This window comes from Pleurodeles waltl, chromosome 2_2 (genome assembly GCF_031143425.1).
Source record: "Pleurodeles waltl isolate 20211129_DDA chromosome 2_2, aPleWal1.hap1.20221129, whole genome shotgun sequence".
Lineage (NCBI taxonomy): Eukaryota > Metazoa > Chordata > Amphibia > Caudata > Salamandridae > Pleurodeles > Pleurodeles waltl.
The window spans coordinates 607752110-607772575 of NC_090439.1; the positions used below are offsets into that span (position 1 = coordinate 607752110).

Below are 20466 nucleotides of genomic sequence, written 5' to 3' on the forward strand. Positions count from 1 at the left end.
GCTGGGACCACCAGGCTACTGAGGTCTCAGCTTTGAGGCCACACAATGGGCAGCACTTCCTGGATAAATGTAAGTATTATGGCATGTAAGTCAGTCGCGGTTCACAGTGCTAAAACGGGGCTGGTGCAGCGCGAGAGGGGAAGAAGAGGGGACGGGGGGGGAGCAGCGGAGGTATATTAAATTAGAAAAAATAAATTTAAATTTAAAAAACTTACCTGATTTGCAAATCCTGACACTGTTCAAAGAAGCGTCAGGATTGGCTGGGAGCGCCCAGCCAGGGTACTCCCAGGCAGACTGAGAGCCTGTGCAGGCTCTTTGCAGCCCGGCAACTGTGTTGCTGGGCTGGAGAGAGCCTACTGCACATGTGTGTTTGGCCGGCCCAAGACATCCGGCCAAACACACATGGGCTCTGAGGAGGAGTGCTGTGCACTCCCCCTCACTCCTCATCACCCCGTGGCCCCACCCCTTTCAGAACGAAAGGATCATAAACATAGTTGTTCTGAAAGGTTTGCTACTTGTGCTGCTGGCAGAGGAGGGGCGACGCTCCTCCACCCTAACGGAGGAGCTGCCCCTGATGTCAGTGTAATGCCCTTCTGCTAAGCTCTCTTCCCTGCCAATGATTCTGACACCTTATTCTAGGCCATGCACTTAAGAAAGATTTTTAGCAGGGAAATAGTGATGATGGCTCTGCCTATATTAAGCACAAAACAGATTATGCTGTAAAATGTGGAATTTATTTGCTGAAGTTGGTGTGATGTACAGAAAGGCAATACCCATTTGACTTTTTTTTTTAAAAAGCAATGCAATTATCTAGTGACCTTCATGTCAACGTGGGTCAAATTAAGCCAAAGGCTTTGTAGAAGCAATTTGTAAATGATTTCTAGCTGAAATTTAGAATGATAGTTTCCCAACTGTACAGTTCGTAGTATTCATTTTATGTTAATAAATGCAGGCCAGATAACAGTGCATTTGTGGCCTAATGAACTGCTACATGTTTTGAACTCGCAGGCTAAGTGATACATGACCTCTGCAGTAAACTAATTTTAATGCAGCTTATGTTCATTTGTAAAATGTCTTTTGTATTTTTTCCTAGGCTGTACTTTGGAGGTACAAATTTTCCCAGCTGAAAGGTTCTTCTGATGACGGCAAAAGCAAAATAAAATTTTTGTTTCAGAATCCAGATACCAAGCAAATTGAAGCAAAGGTAAAGTGGCATATGACTGGAAGCAAAACAATTAAAATGTACAAACAACAGAAGGTAGGAGACAAAATAGCCCACGGCCATCCCAGGTTTAATGAAGATGTATATATAACCGTTTAAGGAGAAGTTCACTGCTTTAAATCAGCGTGCTTGTATTTGCAGCAGAAACTTTAAAAACATGTTTGTGTGTTTCATGTAAGTCTTGAGAGCTCATTTGAGAAACGCCAAAGAGTTAGAACTATAATACCTCTCAATGCCATTATTCACATCTGTTAACAATGCGATAATAGCTAATATCCGACCAGATTTGTCCACCCCATCTTATTGCCTTGGAAGACTGAGAAATGCAGTCCTTTGTTACACAAGAGCCGGTCATACCCGCTGTTACTCCAGTGCCCCCTAGCTTATTCTTTCAGGCACACTTACATTTTCTAGGTGCATCAAGTTGCTGCAGTGGTTATGTGGTGAGGAGTGTACGAGTACCTAAACAGGGACAACTCTACCACCAGAAGGTGGCCTAAAAGCATCAGATCATTTAATATATTTTAAAGAAACGACACCAGATAGCAAACATTTGTTAATTCATAAAACAGCGACAATTTGCACCAAAACTGCACGGTGTTTGTAAATGCAAACTACAGTCATCCAGAAAAAATGCATATCCAATGCCCTGCTTTCATTGCCATTTCTAATTACTTGAAATAACGATTTACTCTTACCCAGTTTTAAGGAAACCTTTTTACCAATCTCGAGAAGAGAGAAGGATAAGGGGGATATTTACTAGAAAATGGCACATCATAGATGATGCACTACTTTTCTTGCGCCCTATTGCACCTCGTATTTACAAAACGGCGCACCATGGGACATGTTAGGCCAGTAGGATCAAAAATGTTGACGCTGTTATGGCACTTTGGTGGATTAGTGGCAAAAAATAATGGTGCAAATCCACCAAAGTAAAAGGAGGCCCGTTAAATACAATGGGGGTGTCTCTTTACAAAAAATGATGCAAAAATAGTGCAGTATAATCTTGTACATTTCACTGTGCCATTTTTCTAGGCCTCCTAATGGGGGAATGCCCCTCTTGAATAGATTATGCCTGGTGCAGGCATAATGTGGCGCAAGTGGTTACAAAGTGGCACAGTGCTTGCATGCGCAATTTTGTAAATATGGCGCAACAAAAATGTTTATTATACTCAACACCTAAAAACAAATTCATAGTGGTAAAAGGTTTGATTGGTTCAAAATTGAGTTACAGCACAGTTCCAACATTCAGGTTCTCAACTGGAGTTGATGGTATAGGCCCTATTTGATCCCTTTGGCACATTCAGGATTTCGCAAAACTCTCTGAATTATTGGATTGAGAATGTAGGGAACACCAATGACAACAGAGATAATTGCAGCTCTTCAAAAACTCGTTTTTTCAAAACACTGGCATAATTTTCAATAGGCTCAGTCCATGATATTGTGTCAGGATTCTAAATCATATACAAATTCATTAACGATTTTGGGAATGGGAAATTTGGGCTGCAAGGGAGAAAGGTCACAGTCTTGACATGAACTGTGATAGAGCTCTTGCAAGACCTAAACATTCCTGTACAATACGATTAGTTTATTTTGCATAAGGAATAGTTTGCAACTTGACTCAAACAAGAAGGCTTTTCTCAGAGAATATGGTTCTTATACATGTTTAACAGCTAGTCTAACAGCAGTGGAGTTAAGACGCAAAGTACAAAAAAAACATCCACACCAAGTTAAAAGACAACATTTTAAAAAATAAGTCGTATTTTGCAGCACAAAAAATGAGTAAAAATGATAACAGCAGAATCGTGCAAAAGTATAAAACAAATCAGAAGTATGTTTTTAATTTACAGAGAGCTCGAAATCAGATTGAGGGGGAATCTAGATCCAGAAAAGTAAGTTGAACCATGATGTCTCACCTATTGAATCAGTTTTTAGTTTATAATGAGCTGACTGGAAGCTACAGAATTGTAAAGTTTAATTCAAAAGTTCAAGTACCTTGCAGGAAAGCGTCGAACTTATGCGGTACTATGGTGGCTGAATGTTTTGCTCAGAATAAGGTGACGCTCCTGTGAGGAAGTGTCAAACGGCAGGGGGTACTATGAGGAGTGGCTAATGAGATGAGATCAATCCCAGGTGCGGATTGCTTGAAGTCTCTTACCAGGTTCACACTCTTTCTGTGGCCATGGTTTCATGTGATTTCCGCAGGATGGCTTGACATGAACATTAATTTGGTGCAATGTGGAGCAATAGTTATTTTTTTAAGTATAAGTTACAAGATCCACTGGACAAGCTGCAGGTTTCGTCATATCTAGTTACTCTTAAGCAAGCTACATGTAGTATTCTCAGGATCTTTTAAGCACCCCTGTATTCTCAGGATCTTTTAAGCACCCCTGCCCAAAGTCATTCAGGACTAGTACCTTTCAGGCATGGTATCATTTCCATCTCCAACAGGCAGTAGCCTCTTCAATACTCAGGCATCATGGAGAACGTTACTCCTGTATATAGGCTCTTGGGAGAGGGTAGAACATTACTTTGAAACCCAGGACTGGAAACCTGCAACACTGGCTGTGTATTACACTGCAGAGGCAAAGGTTCTAGACATAGGGGGTCATTCCGACCTTGGCGGGCGGCTACCGCCTCCCGCCAGGCGGAAACCGCCATGCGGCCGCCAATGCGGCCGCACTCACGCGGCCCCCATTCCGACATTCCCGCTGGGCTGGCGGTCTCAAACTTGCGGAATGAGGCCGCAACACAGGAGCCGGCTCCGAATAAAGCCGGCGGTGTTGCGGCCGTGCAACGGGTGCAGTTGCACCCGTTGCGCTTTTCACTGTCTGCTATGCAATATGTCGATATGTAACAAATTAATAAAGGATCAAGACCTACAGGAGGATTTATTGTTCCAGACAGTTCTTCTAGACTATTCACAAGGTTTTAACACTAACATCAATCCTGATGAGTAAAGAGGCCTTGTCCCTGGATGAAAGGAACTGTCCCATTCGGCTGTGAATATACTGAAGGTGTTTCAGAAAATGCAACTATGTCGGTCTTTACTTAGTAGTTAAATTTGTTTTGTAACGTTTGCTCTAGGTAATTCCAAAGATAAGGACCCAAGCTTTAGCCATCTGGGACTACTTTGCTGGTGAAGGGCCGCTTTTATTGACAATAACGTCTTTGTGGTGATTGTGTGATGCCAGGTATTGCAGGCAGAGGAGCTTTTCACAAGTGCAAGGTACACAGAACCTTGAGACAGATTATTTGCTGCATTTGGAGCCAGTGGCGGGAGATCAGTGCTGGGGTCCCAACTCCTGCTGCTTTAAATTTTAAAGCACTCTTCAGCTTAGTAGTGGTTTTTTTGAAGTTTTTATACCTATGATTTTGTACACAAGCAGGGATGGTGTTACAGTAATCAAATCTAGACATGAATAAAGCTATTGTCAGTTCAATGGTGTGATCAGTTTGAAAAAGCAGGTGAACCTTTGTTAGCAAGGACTGCAAAAGATTTGTATTTTCTTACCACAGAATTCATTTTAGGAACGAAGAATAGTTCCGTGTCAATGAGGATTCACAGATATTTTGCTTTGAATGACAGAACTGGGACTTGTATCAATGCCAAAGACCATGTGAAAGGTCGGACTCAGGTGGTACTAGCTTTATTTCCAAGGTTTGCAATCTCAGGCCCCTTTAAGGCACAAGAAGCTTTCCTTTAACTCCAAAAGTATGCATTGCAAACACATTTATTAAGTTAGCTGAATCCCTCTCAACCCATAGGAAGATCTGGGTATTATCTGTATACATCTGGAACTAGAGATGCTATAGATTGATGACCCGGACAAGAGAGGGGTACATCATACATTAATTAGAAAAAATTAAGAGATAAACCCTGGGTCACCCTACATGTAAACGGTTTCCATTTACAAATCAAATATGCTGGTACTGTCTCCCCTAAGGAAAAAGGAAAAGCAGTACCCCTGCCATACATTGGCCTTAGCCTCCCCAAAAAGCAGGCATCGGAAAGTCCATTTAGATCTGTACTATCAAAAGAGCAGGGTGTAATTGAACCTATCCATTCATAAGTCGGTTTGATCCAGACCTAGAGAGTCACCTCCCACCCATCCTGAGTGGCAAATGTTGGTGGGGAGCATTTCAATAAACAAATACCAAGTGAGGGTGACGTGAAACAGAAATGTGTAGCCATCAACCCCTCCCTGGTGCAGATCACGACCAGTTGACAGCGCCTGGGAAGGGTTTGAAAAATCCTCTGGTGCGTCGCACCGGAGGACTTTTTTTAATTTAAAATACCCTCGGAGACACGGAAGAGCTCCTGTGTCTACCCCTGACTGCCCACCCTCCCCTCTGTGACATCAGCAGACTGCGATGCGAGCTGACATCGCAATTCGTTTTCCCCACCGGAGCAGGAAGCAGCAGGGAAGGCCTTTTTCTGCTCTGGTGGGGAAAACGGGCCTGAAAGGGCCTCCCCACCATTCGGAAAGTCCTCATTTGAAAGGGGAGCTTCTCCCATTTCAAACAAGATCTTCCTGAAATGGTTTCCAGGCCATGGATCGAAGCCATGCTGCGATCTATGGCCAGGAAACCCCACTAGACACCAGGGATTACACTGGGAGGGACGGTCGGACCCTTCTGAAAATGTGCGATTGCACCCTCCCAGGGGTTCAAAATTAATAAAAATTAAAAAAATATGAAACTGACAGGGGGTTGCCTGTGAGCAGGGCTGACCCCCTGTAGGTGCAATTTTTTAAATAGCTGTATGGTTTTCCTGGGGGCCACGATCGCCCCCACTCTCCCCCCAGGGAAACCATACAGCTATTAAAAAATATAGATAGATTTATATATATATAGATCTATATATAGATTTATCTATCTATCTATCTATCTATCTATATATATATATATATATAAATATATATATATATATATATATATATATATATATATATATATATATATATATATATATATATATATATATATATATCTTTTGTCAATGCGTGTGTGGTTTCCCTGGGGGCTGCGATCGGCCCCCAGGGAAACCACACCCAAAGATAAAAGTTAAATTTATATATATATATATATATATATATATATATATATTTGCCAGCAGTTGTCCCGCAGCTCGTGTCTTCAAAGCAATGCACATACTCCAACAAATGCGTTTCAACCGTAGGTTTTAGGCAGCAATAAAAAAAGTCAAGCTAACTCTTGTGATTATGTTTCTACTAGAAAAGGATCTGACTTCTGTCTAGTGGCAGCTTTGATGCCTTAAAGTAACACAGAAGGTTTATATGCCTGCTGCAAAGTTCAAATATGTATTTTATGTGAATGGCTTATTGGATTAATAAAGCCAGCCATTACCTCCGCTATAATATAAATGAAATGTGTGTGCGAGGGGGGCTATGAATTGATCACCCCAGGGTCAACAGTTGCGCTCCATTCCTGACATGGGCACTAGGCCTACCAACACACGTAAGGTACTATTTTTATTGGGAGACTTGGGGTATGCTGGGTGGAAAAAGGTTTGTGGATCCCCTCAGATTCCAGAACCTTCCATCACCGAAATGTGCAGCAAACTTGTTTTTAGCCAAATTTAGAGGTTTGCAAAGGATTCTGAGTGACAGAACCCAGTGAGAGCCCCACAAGTCACCCCATTATAGATTCCCCCAGGTGTCTACTTTCCATACATTTATAGGTTTGGTAGGTTTGCTGTTAGAAATGGGGTCCTTGGTTGACAGTCAGGTTACTCCCTGTTCAAGCAAGGGCCCACACTCTAGTCAGGGTAAAAGAGACTCAACCTCAGCTTATCCCTGCTTACCCCCTTGGTAGCTTGCCAGAGCAATAGGCTTAACTTCAGAGTGCTAGGTGTAAAGTATTTGTACCAACACACACAGTAACTTAATGAAAACACTACAAAATGACACAACACCAGTTTAGAAAAATAGGAAATATTTATCTAAACAAAACAAGACCAAAACAACAAAAATCCACAATACACAAGTGAAGTTGTCAATTAAAAATCAACTCCTGCTGCTTTAAATTTTAAAGCACTCTTCAGCTTAGTAGTGGTTTTTTTGAAGTTTTTATACCTATGATTTTGTACACAAGCAGGGATGGTGTTACAGTAATCAAATCTAGACATGAATAAAGCTATTGTCAGTTCAATGGTGTGATCAGTTTGAAAAAGCAGGTGAACCTTTGTTAGCAAGGACTGCAAAAGATTTGTATTTTCTTACCACAGAATTCATTTTAGGAACGAAGAATAGTTCCGTGTCAATGAGGATTCACAGATATTTTGCTTTGAATGACAGAACTGGGACTTGTATCAATGCCAAAGACCATGTGAAAGGTCGGACTCAGGTGGTACTAGCTTTATTTCCAAGGTTTGCAATCTCAGGCCCCTTTAAGGCACAAGAAGCTTTCCTTTAACTCCAAAAGTATGCATTGCAAACACATTTATTAAGTTAGCTGAATCCCTCTCAACCCATAGGAAGATCTGGGTATTATCTGTATACATCTGGAACTAGAGATGCTATAGATTGATGACCCGGACAAGAGAGGGGTACATCATACATTAATTAGAAAAAATTAAGAGATAAACCCTGGGTCACCCTACATGTAAACGGTTTCCATTTACAAATCAAATATGCTGGTACTGTCTCCCCTAAGGAAAAAGGAAAAGCAGTACCCCTGCCATACATTGGCCTTAGCCTCCCCAAAAAGCAGGCATCGGAAAGTCCATTTAGATCTGTACTATCAAAAGAGCAGGGTGTAATTGAACCTATCCATTCATAAGTCGGTTTGATCCAGACCTAGAGAGTCACCTCCCACCCATCCTGAGTGGCAAATGTTGGTGGGGAGCATTTCAATAAACAAATACCAAGTGAGGGTGACGTGAAACAGAAATGTGTAGCCATCAACCCCTCCCTGGTGCAGATCACGACCAGTTGACAGCGCCTGGGAAGGGTTTGAAAAATCCTCTGGTGCGTCGCACCGGAGGACTTTTTTTAATTTAAAATACCCTCGGAGACACGGAAGAGCTCCTGTGTCTACCCCCGACTGCCCACCCTCCCCTCTGTGACATCAGCAGACTGCGATGCGAGCTGACATCGCAATTCGTTTTCCCCACCGGAGCAGGAAGCAGCAGGGAAGGCCTTTTTCTGCTCTGGTGGGGAAAACGGGCCTGAAAGGGCCTCCCCACCATTCGGAAAGTCCTCATTTGAAAGGGGAGCTTCTCCCATTTCAAACAAGATCTTCCTGAAATGGTTTCCAGGCCATGGATCGAAGCCATGCTGCGATCTATGGCCAGGAAACCCCACTAGACACCAGGGATTACACTGGGAGGGACGGTCGGACCCTTCTGAAAATGTGCGATTGCACCCTCCCAGGGGTTCAAAATTAATAAAAATTAAAAAAATATGAAACTGACAGGGGGTTGCCTGTGAGCAGGGCTGACCCCCTGTAGGTGCAATTTTTTAAATAGCTGTATGGTTTTCCTGGGGGCCACGATCGCCCCCACTCTCCCCCCAGGGAAACCATACAGCTATTAAAAAATATAGATAGATTTATATATATATAGATCTATATATAGATTTATCTATCTATCTATCTATCTATCTATCTATATATATATATATATATAAATATATATATATATATATATATATATATATATATATATATATATATATCTTTTGTCAATGCGTGTGTGGTTTCCCTGGGGGCTGCGATCGGCCCCCAGGGAAACCACACCCAAAGATAAAAGTTAAATTTATATATATATATATATATATATATATATATTTGCCAGCAGTTGTCCCGCAGCTCGTGTCTTCAAAGCAATGCACATACTCCAACAAATGCGTTTCAACCGTAGGTTTTAGGCAGCAATAAAAAAAGTCAAGCTAACTCTTGTGATTATGTTTCTACTAGAAAAGGATCTGACTTCTGTCTAGTGGCAGCTTTGATGCCTTAAAGTAACACAGAAGGTTTATATGCCTGCTGCAAAGTTCAAATATGTATTTTATGTGAATGGCTTATTGGATTAATAAAGCCAGCCATTACCTCCGCTATAATATAAATGAAATGTGTGTGCGAGGGGGGCTATGAATTGATCACCCCAGGGTCAACAGTTGCGCTCCATTCCTGACATGGGCACTAGGCCTACCAACACACGTAAGGTACTATTTTTATTGGGAGACTTGGGGTATGCTGGGTGGAAAAAGGTTTGTGGATCCCCTCAGATTCCAGAACCTTCCATCACCGAAATGTGCAGCAAACTTGTTTTTAGCCAAATTTAGAGGTTTGCAAAGGATTCTGAGTGACAGAACCCAGTGAGAGCCCCACAAGTCACCCCATTATAGATTCCCCCAGGTGTCTACTTTCCATACATTTATAGGTTTGGTAGGTTTGCTGTTAGAAATGGGGTCCTTGGTTGACAGTCAGGTTACTCCCTGTTCAAGCAAGGGCCCACACTCTAGTCAGGGTAAAAGAGACTCAACCTCAGCTTATCCCTGCTTACCCCCTTGGTAGCTTGCCAGAGCAATAGGCTTAACTTCAGAGTGCTAGGTGTAAAGTATTTGTACCAACACACACAGTAACTTAATGAAAACACTACAAAATGACACAACACCAGTTTAGAAAAATAGGAAATATTTATCTAAACAAAACAAGACCAAAACAACAAAAATCCACAATACACAAGTGAAGTTGTCAATTAAAAATCAAAAAGAGTATTTAAGTAGTTTCAAACACACACTAATGCTGTCTGCGTGAAAAAGTACCTTGGGTGCGTAAAAAATAACCCCGCACGGGCGAGTGCGTGTCAAAAAGGGCTTGCAATGCTTTGATTCCGCTCACGAATGGGACCGTCGCGGTTTCTGCTTTCGGAGGGTCAGGCGCGTCGTTTCTTCTCTCCGCAGGAGAGTGATGCGTTGATCCGGTCAGCACTCTTGGGTCAGGGCAGGCCTTCTGTTGTTTTTCCATGCCCAGCAGTACTTGAGTTGGAAATCCAGCCACACGATGATCCGTAAACCCCGCAGCGCAGGTTGTGATCTCCCAGCCTCTGTCAGCGATGCTGAAGTCGTTTCTCCTGCTCCGTGCGTCAATTCTCCGGTTGCGTTTCCTGCAAGCGTCAATTCTCAGCTGCGGAGCCGGCGGCGCGTCCTTTCTTCAGCCGCAGATCGGACTCACGTCGATCTTTTCCTCGCACTGCGCTCTGTGCGTGGATTTCCTTGTCTTTAGGCTGCCAGCTTCTCCTTTCAGGGTCCCAGGAACTGGATGGGCCCCATAGGGCAGAGTAGGAATCTCTCCAGAGACTCCAGGTGCTGGCAGAGAGAAGTCTTTGCTGTCCCTGAGACTTACAACAACAGGAGGCAAGCTCTAAATCAAGCCCTTGGAGATTTCTTCTCAAGTTGGAAGGCACACAAAGTCCAGTCTTTGCCCTCTTACTCTGGCAGAAGCAGCAACTGCAGGATAGCTCTACAAAGCACAGTCACAGGCAGGGCGGCTCTTCTTCCTCAGCTCTTCAGATCTTTTCCAGGCAGAGGTTCCTGTTGTTTCCAGAAGTGTTTTCTCTTGTCTGTGGTTTTGGGTGCCCTTCTTATACCCAATTTCTCCTTTGAAGTAGGCCTACTTCAAAGGAAAGTCTCTTTTGAATGTGAAATCCTGCCTTGCCCAGACCAGGCCACAGACACTCACCAGGGGGTTGGAGACTGCATTGTGTGAGGGCAGGTACAGCCCTTCCAGGTGTGAGTGACCACTCCTCCCCTCCCTCCTAGCACATATGGATCATCAGGAAATGCAGACTACACCCCACCTCCCTTTGTGTCACTGTCTAGTGTGAGGTGCAACCAGCCCAACTGTTAAACTGACCCACACAGGGAATCCACAAACAGGCAGAGTCACAGAAATGGTATAAGCAAGAAAATGACCACTTTCTAAAAGTGGCATTTTCAAACACACAATCCTAAAATTAACTTTACTAAAAGATGTATTTTTAAATTGTGAGCTCAGAGACCCCAAACTCCACATGTCCATCTGCTCCCAAAGGGAATCTACACTTTAATCAGATTTAAAGGTAGCCCCCATGTTAACCTATGAGAGGGCTAGGCCTTGCAACTGTGAAAAAATGAATTTAGCAATATTTCACTGTCAGGACATAACAAAAATACATTACTATATGTCCTACCTTAACCATACACTGCACCCTGACCTTGGGGCTACCTAGGGCCTACCTTAGGGGTGTGTGACATGTAAGAAAAGGGAAGGTTTATGCCTAGGAAGTGGGTACACTTGTCAAGTCCAATTTACAGTTCAAAACTACACACAGACACTGCAGTGGCAAGTCTGAGACATGATTACAGAGCTACTTATGTGGGTGGCATAACCAGTGCTGCAGGCCCGCTAGTAGCATTTGATTTACAGTCCCTGGCAGCTCTAGTGCACTTTACTAGGGACTTACTAGTAAATCAAATATGCCTATCATGGATAAGCCAATTACATACAATTTACACAGAGAGCATATGAACTTTAGCACTGGTTAGCAGTGGTAAAGTACTCAGAGTTCAAAAGCCAACAGCAACAGGTCAGAAAAAAATAGGAGGCAGGAGGCAAAAATATTGGGGATGACCTTGCATAAGAGCGCTATAATACAAATGAAATGTGTGTGCGAGGGGGGCTATGAATTGATCACCCCAGGGTCAACAGTTGCCCTCATGTAAGGACTAACATTGATCATTGTGTTATCCATTCCTGACACGGGCACTAGGCCTACCCACACATGTGAGGTGCCATTTTGTATTGGGAGACTTGAGGGAATACTGGGTGGAAAAAGGTTTGTGGATCCCCTCAGATTCCAGAACCTTCCATCACCGAAATGTGCAGCAAACATGTTTTTTAGCCAAATTTTGAGATTTGCAAAGGATTCTGGGTGACAGAACCCAGTGAGAGCCCCACAAGTCACCCCATTATGGATTCCCCTAGGTGTCTACTTTCCATTCATTTAATGGTTTGGTAGGTTTCCCTAGGTGCTGGCTGAGCTAGAGACCAAAATCCACATCTAGGCACTGTCCATGTTGCGTTTTGGGGGGTTTCTTGTCGTAGGCACTAGGTCTATCCACACAAGTGAGGTACCATTTTTATTGGGAGACTTGGTGGAATACAGAATGGAACATGTGTCACTGCAATTGTTTTTCTCTATATTTTTGCCTTCCAAATGTAATGCAGTATGTAAGAAAAAAGTCATTTTGAGAAATGCCCTGTAATTCACATGCTAGTATGGGGACCCCCAAATTCAGATATGTGCAAATAACCACTGTTTCTAAACTCCTTATCTTGTACCCATGTTGGAAATACAAAGGATTCCTTGATACCTATTTTTCACTATTTATATTTTACCAAATGAATTGTTGCATACCAGGTATGCAACGAAAACCCATTACAAGATGTAGCTCATTTATTGACTCTTGGTACCTAGGGTTTTGATAAACCGACAAGCCCTATATATCCCCCTACCAGACGTTTCCAGGAGATGTAACAGTATATTGCTTTCAAAAATCTGCCATAGCTGGAAAAAGTTACAGGAGAAAACGTGGACAGAAATGGCTGCTTTTTTCAACTCAATTTCAATATTTTCTTTATTTCAACTATTTTATGTAGGAAAACCTTTAAGGATCTACACAAATGACCCCTTGCTGAATCCAGAATGTTGTCTACTTTTCAGAAATGTTTAGTTGTCTGGGATCCAACTTTGGTTTTACACCCATTTATGTCACTAATTGGAAGGAGGCTGAAAGCTCAAAAAATAGTCAAAATGGGGCATGTCCCAGTAAAATGCCAAAACTGTGTTGGAAAATTTGGTTTTCTGATTCAAGTCTGCCTGTTCCTGAAAGCTGGGAAAATTGTGATTTTAGCACCGCAAACCCTTTGTTGATGCCATTTGCATGGAAAAAAACAGATGTTTTCTTCTGCAGCACTTTTTTCCCATTTCTTTTAAAAACACACACACATTTTACCTGTATTTTGGCTAATTTCTTGGTCTCCTCTAGGAGAACCCACAGACTCTGGGTACCTTTACAATTCCGAGAATGTTGGAAAAAAGGACGCAAATTTGGCGTGGGTAGCTTTTGTGCACTAGTTATGGGGGTCTAAGCGCGAACTAGCCCAAATAGCCAAAAAAAAGGCTCAGCACTTGGGATGAGAGGGGAAGGCCCAGCAGCTAAGGGGTTAAAATGCATGGCAGGATTATTTCTCATAAATAGAAAAAATAAACAGGATATCTGGAATCTAACCTCACCAATCTCTTTGGCCCAGGTTACCTATCTGTTGTAAATTTGGATCTGATGACATTTCACAATCAAATTGTAACATTGACTGTCACAAGGAATTCAATTTAAATAGCAGTAGCTAAGACCCTTCAGCTTGGTGCGGCCGGAGAAACCGAGCATTATATTTTTTTAATGATCGAGTCAATATAAAATAACCACTTCCGATGTCTGTACTCTGGTATTTCTGCAAAGAACATGGACATAGACAGTTGCCATGCACGATTTAAAATTAAACATGTTTACACTTATAAAAAGAGTTAAAAATAACAAATGTACCGGAACATACTCAAGGGAGAAATCCCTTTACAGATGGTTTTCCTTACAAGTAATATTTACATGTGCTGAAATACTGAAAAATGATGCCCGTTTCCTACTGATTGTAACAGTTTCTCACCTTTTACGTTTTCAACCACTGTTAATAGCTGTTCAGTGTCTTTAGACAGTATATATTTATGTAATATCAAGTTTCAAACAATGTTATATAAACGTGTGCTAGGTGTAGAATTAACGTACTTCCATTTTTATCGCAGTTTCAGTGCGCCACTCAGCTTCAATTGATTGGGATGTCCCACCCAGCGATTGTATTTTTATGCCATCCAGAGTTGTCTAAAATCTGCTGTCCCCGTGGAGAGCATCACTTGCTATGGTGTGAAGCCCCGTGTGAACCACACAAGCATGCCCAAACATGAGGCATTATTCATAGTGACAATCCCTTTGTAGAAGCCACGCAAAATGTAAAAAAAAATAGTTTAGTTGCCCACTGCTCTTGGAGTGACATCTCCAGAACTATGGGTGAGGCCAAACCATAAAAGCGTGAGCCAGCAAGGCAGCAGACAACACATACTGGGGACTGTGTAGGCGCTCCTGAAGCAACAGGATGCACTTTATGCAGCCACTTAAAGAAGAATCAGGGGATTGTGGGCCTCTACTGTGGGGGTTAAGGTTGCTTGCCTCTGATGTACTGTGATCCATCATACTATGGCTGTGCAACCTAGGCCAAGTACAACCCTTTCAGCACTTGACTCTCAGTGGTAGTGATGGCGAGCAGGCACAGACTTCTCAGGAAGGTTGTGTCTGAATGCTAAAACTGAAAACTGAAAACTTAAAAGTACTTCAATACACACCAAAACTAAATCCTACACATGCAGTAATTATCAAGTTCAATTTGGTGAGTGGGTGCTAAGATTCTAAGTGCCTAAGTCGGCTATCCTGGTCCTCACCTCTAGATATACTTCCCTTCTGGGGTAAGCAGTTAACCGCCATGCAGAAATAGTAGTAGTAGCATGAATTTAGGCTCAGATGCAGATTAATGTCCTCCTGACTTGTCAATGAGCTCAGTCTTTCACCTACAGTCAGGTTGCAGCTGAAGAGTGGCTGAGTTGAGAGCACATAATCGAGAGCCTCTGCCTCATCAAAATAGGTACTTGGCATCTCAGTGGCCTCACATGAGTGGATCTCTTGACAGTCACACTCCAACTAGCATCTGAGGACTAGGCTTTGCACAAGCCCTGCTTCAGGCAACTTGCTGTATTGTGTGAAAAGGGGAGGGCAGAAATGAGTAATTTCTTCTAATAGGTGGCACTCTTCTGCTCTCTGTGCTGTCTAGTGCCAATGCAGATACCCTTGCGCTATGCTGCAAGGGTGTTTGTGTTGCAGGCAGGATTAGTTTTTTTGTCCAGAAAACTATAACTTCCTGCACAAAACCATCCTAAGATGCAATTTCCTATAGATAGAAAGAGGAAGTATACGAGGAAACCTAAAGATATTTTCTCTGATTATGCCTCTCAGTGGTAAGCACAACATTCTAGTGCAATCCCTGGTTTACAGCTTTTAATAAATAGGTATTGTGTCGGATTCCATGGGTGGATGCACTGGAATGCTTATGGAATGCCTGTCACCATCAAATGTAATGCAACACCCCACAGGCGGCTGTGTTGTGCCACATTTTCTTACTAAGTCACTCAAGACTCCACAAATAGCCGCTTGTGTGGCTGTGTAAATCACTTTTAAGAACTTTCATTGCCTTGTGATGACTTGCATCAGGTGAAGACTATGCAAGACCTTAGTAAATCTGCCTTTGAGTGCTTAGAATGTTTATTTAAAAAATGTAGACGTTTTTAGTACTTGCCAGTGACCTCTATTATTTGATGAACTTTTGTATATAGTATTTTAATGTTTGGCATTCTCTGGTTTATATCTGACCATTTGGCTAAATCTGGACTGGAAAATCCACAACACTTTGTATTCAGCAGAATTCAATTTTTTCTACAACTGCATACCGAGCAGCTTGCAGGGAAGTCTGAGGATGTTATTGAAGCTCCTAATTCTGCAGCAGCTGTGCTTGCTGTAGAGCCCTTGAAAGGTGGTGCTTTGATAGCAGAAGTTGGCAGTAAGAGATTTCTATTGTGCTGTAGCATTTATATAGTCCATACTACCCCTACATATGGTGCTAAAGTGCTTGCACGCATAAATAGCTATGCCGTGTATCGTATGTGGTTGGAAGGTTGTTGTCCTTTTTTCGACAATATATGGGAAGTGTTTCCATATTGTTTATGATGACCACTGAGGTGCAGTTATCATAAGATGATTTAAGCTCAGATACAGCTTTGCCATAAATTTTCCAGAAACGTATGAGGCATGAACGAGGTAAACACAGTATAATGAGAACAGCAAATGAGACGGATGAGGAGATTTGGGTTCATTAGTAGAAAATGATGATAGACGCTAAAGTGTTAATGATGATAACATGCTCCAGTTGGTTCTGATCTGAACCTTGAACAAAGTAAATAAAACTATTAGAAAAGTGAATGCGGATTTCAAAGCAGAATGCTGAGGAAGTTAAAGCCCACAAAAAAGGAACTGATAGCAAAACCTGAAATACTGAACACAGCAGAGCCTATTCTCATAAACTGCATTTTGTTGTACGTTAGTACTGTAATAGTATTACTAATGTTCTCCAAACTTTTATGTATATACCCAGGTGTGAAGGTCTATGGCTTCACCTCTCCTATCTTTTCTGGGTGGAGATCTCCGCCCAGACTGTGGAGATCTCACCATATGGACGTATACCTTTTAGTGGGAAAATGTGGGCGGGACAGAAGGAAATGGATGGTAAACGAGGAATTCTTATGAATAAAGGGGAGATTTAAGAGAGGAGTAGGCAACAAAAGAGTAAGCCACTGCTATTCACACACTGCCCTTCTTTAGTTATTACAGCCACAGAGGACCCATACAGTTGCAAATGTAAGTCCAGCACAACAAATGACCAATCATTGGTACTGGAGCACACACATGTAGAAAATAATGCAACTAGGGACTTACAATAAAACCCGATAAGAAGTAATGTTGAAAGTAAATTCCTTTAAAATGTAAATACATTTTATTTCATGTTCAAATATTTCTATAAATAAAATATAATTATTATTTCATTTTTTAATATTTTATTTACTTTTTTAAATGTAAAAATTATTGTAATGCTAATATTTGTTTAGAAATAGTTGAATTACTTTCATTAAATCACTTGCATAATTTTTTACTTTGTTTTATTACATAATACAAACATATTGTTTTTTATTTTATATGGGGGTTTTACAATTAAATATCAGGAAAAAATATTTTAATTTAATAGATTCAAAATATTTACGTTTTTCATTTTAAAAATAAAGTTCTTGGCACTAACATGTTTTAGATGTTCTATGTTTAAAATGAATATGTAAAATTAATCAACAATAAAATGTACCATAAATTTATTTTTCCAAACTTTTAAAACGTTTAATAAACTTTTAATATTTTCCCTATACTTTTCAATAGAGAGAGCGCCACCCAGATTGGGGAAGTCCTTGCTAACTGTGCGAAACATCAAATACTGTCATAGAGTCTCTAGTAGTATTGACTTTACCGTCATATTTGACGTTTGTAGTGACTTCTCCCCCTTTACAGATACATGTAAGTATAGATTTTTGTGTAACTTCACAATCAAAAATGACAAATAGCTAAAAGTAGTAAAGTTACACAAAAGTATCAAATTAAGTTTACTTTTTAGAATTGGCCCAGGCAGTTTGCACAGAACTGTTCACAGTGAACCAGGGACAAGACTGATTTGCATATGAGTGGGTTCACTGAAGTGGCATGGTGGTCAAAAATAAATGGAGTATGATGTGGCCCATAGTGACTGTGAATGGCTGAGATTAATGCAAGCATTCCATCCATCACCATATTTCTGATGCCACTTACTGAGGTGATTGTACCCAGATGATGATGACCAAGTTGACTATGAGGGACTGTGCTTCAATGTGGAATAGAATTTGTAATTGCTACTCTTTCTCCAGAAATTCAGTGTCTTCATATTTATTTGTTTTGGGATAGAATAACCAGATCATCTGTGCGGATGTGCAGTTCATAGGTAGAATTACACTGGGCTCTTTTTATCCATTGCATAGTTCTTAAGCTATAAAATAAAAGGACAATTCCTAATGTTTCTTTTACTTCATTTAGAAGGAAATGAGCCAATGTGAATGGTGGTCAGCTTCCCTATATTCATGGCCACCAGTTGCCTGATTCACAAAGCTATTTCTGGGATAAATTGTTAACTAATATTGACAAAGGTGTGTTTTACTTCTGAAACTCCAGTAGTAACTCATACCTCACGTGGAAAAAAGATTTGTGAATTAGGCCTTCAATGGTTAAAGCAGCCTACTGCCATTGAACAAACCTTTACAGCGAGTGGCCCTGCCATATTTTCCTACTTGGATATTCACAAATTTAGAATGCTCTTGATTCTATCATAGGGCTGACAGGTCCAGATGTTGCTGATATACCTGCACAATAATAACATGGGGTTACACCTCCACACAAGAATAGGTCACTTGAGAAAATGTAGCAATAAATTCAGGGTTTGGCACATTTAGGAAAAGACTTTTAATTATATGCAATCATGTAGCTTTCTTCTAAAAATGTACTGCAATGATTGTGGGTTCAGAAGGAGCTGGCGACATACAATAATGCTCATATACCTATTTTTGTTACCACACATACACATACACACAATGAGTGTTATTAGTCAGATGACCTAAGGCTCATTAGTCTGTATTTAGTTACATTATCAAAATGATGAAAATGTTTTGATGAAAATGAGATTATTTTTGTGAAAGTTATCTTACATGGACCTGATATCAAAACACAGGAAAAAATGAGGCACACTAAAGATATTTCTCCTTCTTACACCTTCCCTTAGAAGGCATAGTAGATGCATTCCAAGGTTTACCACTCATGTTAAATCTGTGGATACACCCAAATCCATGGGTGGATGTGTGGGAACGCCCACGCCCCACCCAAGGAATGCCTCCCTGGGGCACAGTAATGCAAGACAGTGACTTGCACTGCCTTGCGTCACTCCAAATTTACCAAGCCCCACTGGGCCACTTGGTAAATCTCATTCTAGGTTTTCTGCTGTCCTGCATTCCCTTGCATGGCACAAAGTGATGCAAAACCTTTGATAAGTGTGGTGCTTAGTATACGTAAGACACACAATTATGTCTAAAGTTTCTGAATCCTTTAAAAAATGCTCCAGAATCCTGAAGCACAATTTTCCAACAATGCATGTCAATCGCCAGCATTTACAGATTTCACACATAAGCTTTTGGTCTACATCAGCAGCTCAGTAGACAACTTGGGTGTTTTATTGCATGAAATATCAATGTAATTACAACAAACTTGGGTCCAGATTTACTAATCTTTCATGTAATGCAGTGCACAAGGCAACTTGATGCACTGGGCTGTCTGAAAGCGAGAGAACAGAAATGTGCCACAGTGCACGGTGCACTTCTGTTCTCTCATTGCACTGGCGCACCTCAGGCAGTCTAGTGCCAACTCAGTCACCCTTGCACCACTGTTCAAGGATACATGTGTCACTAGGGGAATTGTTTCTTTATATGTTGTGATACCTTCCTGCACAAAAACAATCCCTTGAGTCATTTTTCTCTTTTTATGTGTGGAGCAGAATGCAGCATTACATGTCTTTGCAAAGCCACGCAAGGTGGTACACATCAGCACAAATTGCCCCTTGCGTGGCTTTGTAAGTATCTCCTAGCATTTTGCATCATGGCTGCGCCACAAAAGTGATGCAAACACAAAGCAATACATTAGTAAATCTGGCTTGTACTATTTAAGAAATTTCTTTTGAATTGCACAAACTGTAATGCTTGTCTATTAAAATCAATGTGCCCTGTAGATTTCATTTACAGTCAAGTGTGCTTGGCTCTAGTCTGGTTTTCTATATCTGCAATTTGAAATGGAAGGGTTATTTTTTCTCCTCTGAAGTTACATGTTCAACACATGGATGTTGGTGGACCTCATATCTGGTGTCTCACCAGGCAACATAGTAATTTATATCTGCTCGCCACTGTCCCATCAAAAATGAATGGTACTTACATTGTCTATGAGAATGATCGTTTCTTTATATGCAGTGCTCTACTCCCTAAATTGTTTTATTTCATTAGTCAATCGATTATGCTTGGCAAGAAGCTAGAATCATAGGGTTTCAATTATTCTTGGGTGAGGGAGGAAAGTGGTCTTGGTGAAAGAGGATCATAAAGGCAAGTCATAAAACTACATAGGTGGGCTAAAATGTCAATGTTTGGATTGTTGTTATGTTTAGAGTGTGGTTTACACACTTAACCCTAGGTGCCTGGCTGGGCTATCAAGTATATTGTTCATTCACTTAATGTGCTACTGCAATCGAGAGATTTATTTAGTATGGTCAGAAAAATATATTGACAGGGTCCCCGAATTCCATTATTCGAAAATGCGGCTTCCATTTTCCTGGAGAAAGTTGGCATCCCTCCCAATATTCCATTTTCTTATGATAGCCACCATGTTTTTAGGATGACCTAAGTGGATGCAAGGGTTTTC

At 41.2% G+C, this 20466-nt stretch overlaps 1 protein-coding gene across 2 annotated transcripts in view; it reads left to right on the forward strand.

Annotated features, from left to right (window-relative positions):
• The window catches only part of SNTG1 (syntrophin gamma 1), a 3232656-nt gene that overhangs the window by 2898503 nt on the left and 313687 nt on the right, over positions 1-20466 (forward strand). For both annotated transcript variants that reach the window (XM_069218895.1, XM_069218893.1), the window contains one exon: positions 1094-1204. In XM_069218895.1, the coding sequence (XP_069074996.1) occupies positions 1094-1204 (111 nt within the window). The remainder of the gene's footprint in view (positions 1-1093; positions 1205-20466) is intronic.